The sequence below is a fragment of the Kryptolebias marmoratus genome, linkage group LG20 (genome assembly GCF_001649575.2).
Source record: "Kryptolebias marmoratus isolate JLee-2015 linkage group LG20, ASM164957v2, whole genome shotgun sequence".
NCBI classification, from domain to species: Eukaryota; Metazoa; Chordata; class Actinopteri; order Cyprinodontiformes; family Rivulidae; genus Kryptolebias; species Kryptolebias marmoratus.
In genome coordinates this window covers 10,659,358-10,670,383 of record NC_051449.1, presented here as the reverse complement: position 1 = coordinate 10,670,383, position 11,026 = coordinate 10,659,358, and the positions used below count along the sequence as shown (strand labels likewise).

Below are 11,026 nucleotides of genomic sequence, written 5' to 3'. Positions count from 1 at the left end.
ATCACAACTGAAGCGATCTGCTTTTTTTCCCCCCCCCACCCCCCCTGACTGAAAGTCGCTTTCATGCGCAACACAGGAGGAAGAAACACATCCAAAATGCGTAAAGGCGAAATAAAAAAAAGAAGGGGGAGGACAGTTACAGGCTATATTTCATGCGCCCTCACATCATCATACTCGGTCTTCTTGAAAAATAAAAAAGGCAAATGTTTTTGAGAGCCAGGTTTCTCACTTACCTTTCAGGGATCTTGGTTTAGCTTGCTTGCGGCGCGACATCCTATCAGAAAAAAACAGCTGAAGTTGCTCAGTTTCTGCCTGATGATTTGTCTATTATTATTATTATTATTAATATTATTATTATTGTTTGTTTGTTTGTTTTCTAAAATTCTCTGACCCAAATCGCGGCTGCCCTTTTAACCATTACGGAGATTTGGGGAAAAAATCACAACAATAACAATAAAAGAAAAATAAAAGAAAAATAAAAAAGATCGATGCCAACTTGAGCCGCGCGCGGTCCGGACACACGAGTTTGTTGTTATTATTCTTTGCTTTTTTTTTTTTTGTGATGTTCCAAAATCCAATCAGCCCGATCGGTTGGTAGGATACCGGGAAAAGTGCGAGAATATCCCGTCACGCGCGTCCATTCTCCGGGAAAACACTCACGCGTGGACGCACGATGCTCGTTTGGAGATAAAAGCGGAATATTAGTTTTTCGCTTCTCATCTCAAACGCATCCGTGTGAAGAAAGACATCAGCAAAACGCTTCCTGTGAGAGTGCAAAAAAAAAAAGAGAAGGCAACAAAACCCCCCCAAAAAAGAAAAAAAAGAGGCAAATAATAATGACACTTTTCACTTCATATCCAACCTAACAGCATGAAAACTATTGCGGACTCTTCCCCTTTTTCCCACCGCAGTCAGCTAATCATGAATTAGGTTCGGAATCTGATCTGAGTCTACGTCTAAATTGCTCTTAAAAAGAGGATGAAGAAGCAGAGAGAAGATGGAAGCTCCCTCCTCATCACAAACCTGCAAGGTCTTGGACTGCGCTGTCGCTCCGGTAGTCCACATAATAATGGAAAATGGAAGCAAGGCCCCCAAAGCCATCAGGATGGCTCCAGAGGGGGCCCCTACCCCGCAGGGACTCGCTCTGTACGTAATCACTGAGGAAATCATTGTCAGCCTGCCTGCACTCACACACAGACAGAGAGGCATGATTAAAATCCCGGGGATCGTGGCAAGATGCGGATAGCTGGATCTGCCGGCTCCTCGGATCCGGAGTCGAACTCGAAACCCGGAGTCGGGCTCGCTCACCCTGGCGTCTCCTCTGCCTCAGCTCGCCGTCGGCCACTCTCCGTCTACGGCAGACGGACTGGTCCCCCTTCTGGTAGAAACGCTTCAGCAGAGAGACATTTTCTTGCGCGGCTGTTGACATACATGTTTTGGGAAATGTAATGGCATGGAAATGTTAGAGATGTCAGGCGTCAACATTAACGTGGATCGGAATGTTTGTTTTTTCCCCCCTTAATGACTTAATTGCTTTAATTGATCTGGTTTTGTGTGGATTTTGTCAAATTTCAGATCCGGACGAAAACGAGTCTTCTATTCTGACCTATATTTTAGTTTTTGTTATTCTTTCTTTTCTCATCGTTACAAGGTCAAAGCTTTCTTTCTTTCTTTCTTTCTTTCTTTCTTTCTTTCTTTCTTTCTTTCTTTCTTTCTTTCTTTCTTTCTTTCTTTCTTTCTTTCTTTCTTTCCTAAGCAGCAGACAGATGCATTTTTGGGGGGGCTTCTGAATTTGAATTTTGACTTTTTTTTTAAACTTTACTAAACTGCACGTTTGCTCATTGAAATGTGTTCTTAAGAGAAGTGTAATCGCTTCTCTTGACACTATAAATGGTACAGTTAGTTATTTGTTGAAATGTTTAAAAATGTGAAGTCTTATTCTTACATCTTTCAGTCCTTTGCCCTTTTTTAAGTTTGGTATTTCAGGGGTTGGGGTGGACAGTTTTTTTTTCTTGTCTTATCACTTTTGGTTCACGCATGTTCTGCAAAGAAGAAAAAAAATCCACATACATTGTTAAATTTGATTCCTGGACAGGCTAATTAGCTGTATGGAAAAGGAGGGGGAAAAGCAGGAGAGGGGTGGGATTAGATGATGCTCTGCTGATGCTTCATATTGTTCAACTTCGAGTGGAGTTTGAATTTAGCAAGTTTTCCAAAATAAAGGCATGTCACCCGCTTCGCATGTTTTGTTGTTACTTGGGCTGCGTTCTGAAACTGAGGTGTTCTTGGTGTTAAGTTTTCATTTTAAACGTTATTTTAGTTTTGTGACTGTCTTCCTCCCTTCCTTCCATTCTCTCTTTCTTTGCACTTCTGGAAAACACGCTCACCTGCCTGTGGATGTCTAGGCCCCCCCTCCCATGCTAATCCCACCATGTGAAAATGAGATCCAGAGAGGAGTCCTGCAGTGGGCTTCTCACTCTGCTCTTTTCCCCTCTGCAGGATGGAGTGAACCTCTGCCAGAGGCCCCATCTTAAAGAAAAAAAAAAAATCACAGGCATGCAACAGCTCTTCCCCACCTTCAGTGCATTTCTGTTTGGACTGACGAAGCCAAATGTAAAAAAAAAAGGAAAAGGGAGGTTTTGCCTGCAGACCTATTGGGAAGGAGAGAAACAGTCAAAAGGGCAACTCTATAGACACGAGAAGGAAAATTAGCAGGCACCTTTGATAGCCTTTACTTTGGACAAATCTAATTTTGTGACAGGAATATTTGCTATAAAAGTTAACTGTAGCTGTAAAAGTTAATGATGTGAGTACGTATTAACCCTGCTCTTATTCTATAGGGTGTTTCTGTTCTCCTATTTGGAGCTCATAATGGGTTTATATACCATTAAAGACTTGTGAGGTAATCAGCAAGCATGCATGAATGTAAATGCAATGAAAAATTTAGAGCTACAACAGAGGGGAAATCACATAAATTATTCTTTTATTTAAAGGTGTTTTGTTATTTTAAATCCCCCGATCAGTGATAGACATGAGATTTGTAAATTTATGACCTACTTATGATGTCAAGGTTTTCACATTCCGTTTGCTCAGTTTGCAACTCCATCTGCACCTTTATTTTATTCCTATTTTTTATTTATTTTTTTACCTTGCTTTTCAAATAATTCCCCTAGACCCACACGCTGCCACGAAAATGTTTGCGAAAGCTCAATAAAAGCGAGTGTGACACAGATTGACACGACGCGCTTTGGTAAATTCGGCGCCCTCACAAGCTACAGTAAAGGCGGTAAACACAAACATGTAAAACATCTATTGGTAGGTGCTCGGATTCTGTCAGGAGGTCTCAGCTGCCTTAAAAACTTCAATGTTAACAATTGCTCCGAAGTTCCTGCTCGGTGTCTCAGCGCTCTGTCAGACAGATCTCCCAAAGTTTTGGCACCGTATCCCCCCCCCCCNTAAAGTCTTGGAAACTTATAGTGCAATCTCTGCACACTGAAGAGATTTGAGAGAAAACCATAACTAGGAGACAAATACACACACACACACACACATCCACCCTCCATATCACTTGAATACTCTCAAACACAAACAAACAGTGCTCCACAGTCCTCCAGGGCTCTTTGCTACTTTCATTAGTGACAAAGCAAGGCCTGACTTGACTCAGAGCTTGCACAGTTGAGTCTCTAAGTAAAAGTGCACTCTTCTTTAGAAGTTTTTTTTTTTTTTTGCCTTCTTCTTCAAGTAGTTCCAAACCTCATGTGAGGAATGTTGCTCATGATGCTCCAAAAACTGCCTGACATGACTCTTTCTCCTTAGGGATAACCTTATAAATATGGAAAGAAGAATCAAATATACATTTTTGGGAGCAAATAGGCACAATAATAAAAAAAAAAATCAACAAAAATGCTGTTTTCTTTTGTCTCATGTCTCACCTCTGCAGGGTAAGCACAAAGGGAATCATACAAAGACAACGCAAAAAAATCACGTTTGACTCAAAAACAAAGCTATTCCTATCAGCATTAGCTTTATATGTTACTGCAAACATCTACTGATTTGGCCGTGTTTTTATAGGGATTCGCATAAAAGGTGTAAGCAGATCTCTAAATGTGTTGTCCTTCTGTGGCTACAAGCTGTTGAGTTGCTATTGGATGTGAAAAGTCAAAGACTTCTCGGAGCATTTGCAGTAAAACTGAGCTGAGATGTCTTGCAGATTTTTGTTTTTTTTTCTGTTAGACCTTGAGACGCCACACGAAGAAAGTCTGTGCTGCAGCATTAGAGGTTTCAATCTGCCTCTCAGCAGGGTGAAATGTACCCCCAGTGGAATTGGAGGCCCTCGGGTGTTGGGTTCCTCCAGCAGCTCCTCCTGACCTGTACCCCGACTCACCCTCTGTTCATTTGGCTCGGAACGCTCATTGTCTTAAAAGAATAATAATAATAAAAAAAGTAGTAAGTGAAGTTTAAAATTCAGAGAAAGTTTTAATCCCAGCAAAGTGTCTCCTGTAGAAATAATAATCACTGTAGGCCTTTTAGCGGAATAGTCGGAGAAATGGTGAAAAACGGTGGCTTGAAAGCACAGTTGGTCAATTACGCTCGTTAGAACAGGGCAGATGCACAGACATGCATGTGCATCAAGCACACACACACATTTGACTTGCCTCATTAAAACCCATCCAACTACTGAAACTCAGACATGTGAATGTTTCCCTTGAGGAGCGGGGCACGTTCATTTTGAGAAAGGCAGAAGACTCAACTTATTTTTTTTTCCTTTCCTTGCTTATAATTACAGAGATTGCTGGAATGCATGACCCTGGAAGAAGGCTGGGTCCTGGGAGAGTCCAACAGAAGCATCACCATCTTCAGTTTTGCTCTCCATTGTGAGTCTCCCCAGTTGGATGCCACCCACACCAGGCATGAGTGAGGTCGAAGTACCCTCCCTGGAGGCTTTATACTCTGCTCCAACAAGCCAAACTCCTGAGGCTGAGAAGAAAAAAAAAGTGAAGATCACGAGCGACTGAAAACATTGCCCTCTGAGCACAGAGATGTTCTCTCACAGCAAACTGATTAAAAAAAAGAACAAAAATTACATGGAGAGCTAACAATCACAAGGCTTCAGAGTTGGCAAGCAAGGCGTGAGTTCTGCTTTCCAACTTCGCTGTTATCCAAATTGTCGAGCAATTAGACTTTGGAGCAAGAAATTATCATATGTATGCGATCCAAACAAACACTGTGTCTTTCTATATCAAAATATTGAGCAAATAAGGAAGCAGTGCTGAGATCATAAAGCGATGTTTCAAATTTGACTTATAAGTGTAGCAGCCATTGTGAGTCAATGTCCTCACAAATGAAAGAATGTCACAAAATAGAGGAAACCAGTGGTCATCGTCCATAGTGACCTTCCAGCTGGATATCCACAACTTCCATCTTCCCAAGCCAAGGAGCCCCACGGAGCAAATCCCAAACCAGGTCATTAGCACAGTGGTGTCACCAGACAGCAGATCACGGGCCAGAGAGGGAGTGAGAGGAGGGGACTCCTGGCACCATGGCGGCTGCTGTGCGGTTTGACATTCAGGCCTGGCTGATCTATGGGGTTGGGGAGATAGTGCCCTTGCTTTGAGTCTTTGTGAGGAGAAGATCCTGGCACTTTCCATCCCCTTTACTTACTCAATCATGTAACTGAGATCACAAGATGTTAGACTCACATATATATGATGCTACAGATGCGAGAGTTACTTTGACGACAGTGGCTGTTGCTGCAAATCAAGCAATGAAATCCATTGTGCATCACAACATAGTTGATAACTGGTGTGATAAATTGCATGCACATTCACAAGCTGGCTGCTGTATTATTAGGGCCAGAATATGTTTGGTTTGTGGATCCATTCCACTGAACCAGCCTGTGCCTCTGACACCATGGCTCATTGGCATAAAGAATAATATTTAACCACAATGGGACGGTTTCATACTGTGATCAAAAATTATTTCATGTCCTTTCTCACAAAGCTTTGACCTCCGCAGCCCATATACAGCAAAAGGGTGGCCACGATGAAGATGCCAAGAAAGAGGATCCCCTGTGGACATTAGCATGAGCCAAGATGAACATAAAAATCTCCCAGAACATTTTTCCACCTGGCACTGCCACACAAGATGAAAGGAAAATATAGCAAACCACTTTCTCCACATTTTTTTTTTTTGACTTCAATGAGAGTGATTTCTTTTCTTGCTCATTACCACACTGTCATTAGGAGAGCTTCACTTTAAGATGGGATCAAATTTTATCACTTCCATATTTAACAATGCTACAACACATATCTGTGTTATATGTAGACCCTTATCACACAGGGTATTTTACACAAGCAGCTTGACACCTCAGAAAGTGTCTGGTTTTCAGGTTCAGTGGATCTCACATTGAATTTAACAGATTATCGCATCACATATACTCTATTATCTGTATATTATGTATCATGCATGACTTTAAATCAATGCTACACACTTTTCCTGAATATATTTAGAATAAACTCCCTTATAGACTGGAGCAAAAAAGTTCTTCCAGTGTTTTAAACATAACTACTCAATTAAACCTGTGTACGTTTTTCCTGAATGTTGCACAGAATTGTGAAATATCACTGACTGGAGCTAAAATGAAAGGTTTGTGCAGCCCCTTTGACTGTATCGCAAATGAAGAACACCTAACTTTCTATCAGAGTGTCCAGTTTATTTCAGGATTGTCCCTGGAAAGCGGGCGGGTGAGTAGAACGACTGGAGTGCTGCGCTCGTGTGAAAACATGTGGATCAGGTAGGCTCTGAAGGATTAGAAGAACCCTCACTCCCAGGCCATGCAAGCATTATTCATCCTCCTCCTCCTCCTCTTCACTCCTCTCACCTTCACCACTGCCACCTATCCACCTCCTCTTTGCCGCGCCCCCGATGACTCTCCCTCTTCTTTTACAGTTGCAGAGGCCTCTCTCTGGACCATGGTGGCAGGAGTTGGGACACTGTTAATTAAAGGAAAAGGGTAACACTCTCGGGGATGGCAGAAGGTGCATTCAGGAAGCTCCCCTGGTAGAGCAGCTGTTTCCTTCCACAGAGGCTCCAGTGAAGGCACCAGCTAACCACAAAAAAAAAAAAAAAAAAATGCAGGCCAGGCGATCAGGGACTCCAGGCTGGAGGAGTGAATGGGACATAAAGGATGGAACAGATTTGACCCTCGCACTGCAGACAGGCCAGTGAGTGTGGGGGAGTGCTTCGACTCACCTGTCCGGTATCTCGTCCTGGGCTTGGCTTTGAGCTGATTAGTGGGTCCCACGGAAGGTCTCACCTCCCTGTACACCACCCACGCACACAAGCCTTCGTTAGACATTGGGATCTCTGCCAGGCCCATTTAAAGAAGAGTGTCAGAGGGGTGAAGAAGAAACAGAAAAAGAGGAGAAGATAAAGGGAGAAAAAGCAGAAATAGTCTTTGAGAGTGAAAAAAAGAAGTCATGGTGGGCACTAAAGAACGGGTCAAAGTGACGTTGAGACTCCAAGATGAGCCCATCAACATCCCGCACAGCTGTTGTCGCTGACTGCGCCGTGTGTGAGGGAGATCATTAAATAATGATAAATTATCACTTCATTTTGCTGAAATACGTAGCATTATTTTTTTTTTTAAGGAAAGAACATTCATCAGGGAAAATAGTTGGCCTAGTTTTGGAGAGTTAACAATGAAAAAAGGTGCTTTGCATCAATTGGGAATAAATGATAAATGAATCACATTTAGCAACAATATCTTAAAGATTAATTCATTAAATAAAATTAAGACCACTAAAAATATTTATTTCTTTAAGGTTAAAAGGTACTTTTTCTAAGAATTTTTTGATCTTCAGATCTTGACACAAAAATAATAAAAAGTTAAACATACGATTCGATGTATATGCCGTATTTAGTCAGTCAAAGCACCGACTGTTTCTAAAATTAATTCCAATAAATACTTATGAGCTTTTAAGTCAAACAAGAGGGAGCGAAGCACTTTTTTCCTTCCTTTACCCCCCCAAACAAGCCAACGTAATTAAACATCTATCCTCAGAGAAGAAGTGTTCCCACTGGAAGCTTGTTTGGTTTAAGGATTTGCTCAGCGATTCGACTCACCGGGGACTTTCCATTTGAGTTTCAAGGTTTTATATCTCTAACAAGGCTTTAATTGCCAAGGTAACAGACCACCTGATTGAGCCTGACAATAAGTCGGCTTTATCTGCGGGGCGAGCAGAACAGACTGAAACAAAGAGGAATATTCACATTTTGTTATACGAGGGCATCTTGTGTTGTTGTGCAATAGTTTTTGTTAAAAAAAAAACATTTGGGAAACAAGAAGTGTAGCATATTGTATGGTCATGCACCTCAGCAGTGTGAGCTTGCCTAAGAAATTCTGTTTACTGCACATCAACTTTAGAAATGCTCAGTACTTGCAGGAAAGATCCCAATTCTACTGAGAGTGTGGAGGAGGCGGCACTCAAAGCCTCAGGTCCCATGCCATGTGCCCTCCTTATTGTAACGAGTGCATTTCTCTCCTCCATCTCTGGCTGGTGAGTGTGTCAAGGAGGAGGAGGAAGAGTGTGTGTGTGTGTGGTGGGGTATTCTTCAGAGGAGATGGGGAGCGTCTGGTGGTGGAAAAACTCTGTGTTATGGTCCCATCTCTCCTGTCAGAGGGCTGACACGGATCATCCAGGGACACAAGGCCTTTGGTGCTCTGAGTCTGGACACTGGCCTAGATTTACCCCCCACCCCCCATTCCTCTCAGTGCTCAACTCCACCCCTCTCTCTCTCTCTCTCTCTCTCTCTCCTGCAACATCTCATCTACAAAATAGTCCTCAGCCACCCCATCTCATCTGTTCTTTACTGTCATCCGGGCTTCAGTGAACTGTCTTCTTCCACTGCCTCACAAACACTCCTTCCCATTGCTCTGTCCGACTTCCTGTCTTGTTTGTGCTTCCCTTGAACATTTAGGTGAATAAAAGTTAGGCTAAAATACATGCATTAGGTCAGTCTTTTCTGTATTTTGTCAAATCTTACACTGGAAAAATAATAAGAGAGAAAATGTATCTTATCCAGTCCCACCAAAATGTAATTAGATGACCAACAATACTGAACAGCTATCATGGCATATTGTTTATTTAGATCGTAATTGCATCATAATCAGTTACATGACTAAAGTTTGATTGTATCTGTAACATATTGCAACAAAACCAATTTATATGCAACATCTTGGGATGTTTTTGTTTATTTCTGCAGGAGATAAACTGATCTGATCAATTGAATGTTTTATTATTGAAGGTAACTGAAATACTGTTTGTTTCTGTTCTTAAATAATGATTTTTTAATGATAACAGATTAATTTTTTTTGTTATTTCTATTACAGACAAGTATTGGCTTATCAAGTAAAAGCTCTGGTTGCACAATGAGACCAAAGTTTTTTATGTTAACGCTGAAAAAAGCCAAATTTTGACAAAAGTAACAATACACCACTAACATCCCATCAACTATAGATTGTGTCAGGGCTGTGGTGTGCAAAAAGCAATTCATTTACTTTTCACTTGACCTTGTTTTAAATTACTCTGACCCAATTCTGATTAGCTATGTGTACTAACTTTGACTTTAGGAGTGCTTTTTTAAGGTTTTAATGTATCAGGTAGTGCATAAAGAAAGTTCAATGAACTTGATTAGTAACAATAAACGAAAAAAGTCTCAGGAATAGATAATTTTATTTCCTGTAAGTAGGAAACAATTCTGCTTGCTTATATGTAAACTAAATAAACAGAGAAAATAAAAAAATTAAACTTTAGAAAACAGGAGTTTTCAAGTTTAAAAATGACTGACAGCAGCTAAAACTGAAACTTTAAAATGTTTTTGTTCCACCCACTGGATGCTGTCACTTAAGTTGCTTTTGAAGGTTTTTTTTTTTCATGTATATGATTTACCACTTCAATTGAGCCTTTAAAAGTTTTAAATATGCCATGAATGTTGTTCAGAAATCAGTGTTCTGTGTCTGCAGTTGACATTTATTTATTTGCTGCTGCCTCTTTTGTCAAGTTTTTATCCTCTCAGATTGTTCTTGTCTCCGAACACGGGCTCCTCTTTCGAAGCATTTTCCACCATGACATTATAAATGTGCTACTGTATACAAATGACTTATCCCATCGACCCCAGAAATAACATTTAAAGTGCCCCTGTCATGTGAACATGCTGTACCTGCCACTTTGTGATATTCACTCTGACATGAAGCTTCAACTCTCGCACTTCACATGAAGTGGTGTGTATGTGACTATGGAAATTTTCCTTGTCAGAGAGGCGCTCTCTCTGTGTTTCTCTCTCTGGCAGGTGTAAATGGTGCAAGTTTCTGTCTTGTTCAACACCCATGCTATTTTGATGTGTTGGCAATTCCTTTGCCAGACCAATAACTCCCTCACACCAACACTACTCTTTCATGCTGCCTGCTTTATTCTCATTCTTAGGGGGAATCCTCCCGAGATACATTGTGCGCCTCTTAATTTCCCCAGGGATGCATGCAGGAAACATACACTAGTGATTTTCCAGGGATGAAACACAGACAAAACATTAGACCGCAATATATCATGACATCTACTGTTGCTGGGTCAAATAACCAGTTAAGCAGGTTCCATAACTTGTCACTATTACTTGTTTGCTGTTCTCTTATTTGTTTGTCACCCATTTTAAGTTTGCTCTTTTGTTTTTCAAGCTGCAGGGGGAGATGGTGCTGGTGGTGGTGGTGGTGGTGGGGTGGAATAATTCTGAACAGCGAAGCATTGAGCAACATGGAGCCAGTCAGCGCAGCAAAGTGAGGGAGACTCCCAGGAGGCTGTGTGGCCCGGTGGGTTTGGTTTGTACGCCCGTCACAGACTTCTGAAGGGGTGACGTGCATCACTGCTCCACTGAGGGAGAGCCTCTGCCATGTTTACTGTCATGTTCCAAGGTATGCTACGTGGCTTCAAACACATCAAACACATCTACAGGAATACTGATATTGGGAATGCCG

At 41.5% G+C, this 11,026-nt stretch overlaps 1 protein-coding gene across 10 annotated transcripts in view; it reads right to left on the bottom strand.

Annotated features, from left to right (window-relative positions):
- znf521 (zinc finger protein 521) overlaps window positions 1-1,444 on the bottom strand; it is a 93,284-nt gene extending 91,840 nt beyond the window's left edge. For 4 of the 10 annotated variants that reach the window (XM_017422457.3, XM_037981775.1, XM_037981774.1 and 1 more), the window contains exon 1: window positions 1,024-1,444. In XM_017422457.3, coding sequence (XP_017277946.2) covers window positions 1,024-1,429 — 406 coding nt within the window. In that variant the 5' untranslated portion in view covers window positions 1,430-1,444. The other 6 variants (XM_037981777.1, XM_037981778.1, XM_037981780.1 and 3 more) reach the window with 2 other exon arrangements.
- Window positions 1,445-11,026: the final 9,582 nt, after the last annotated feature.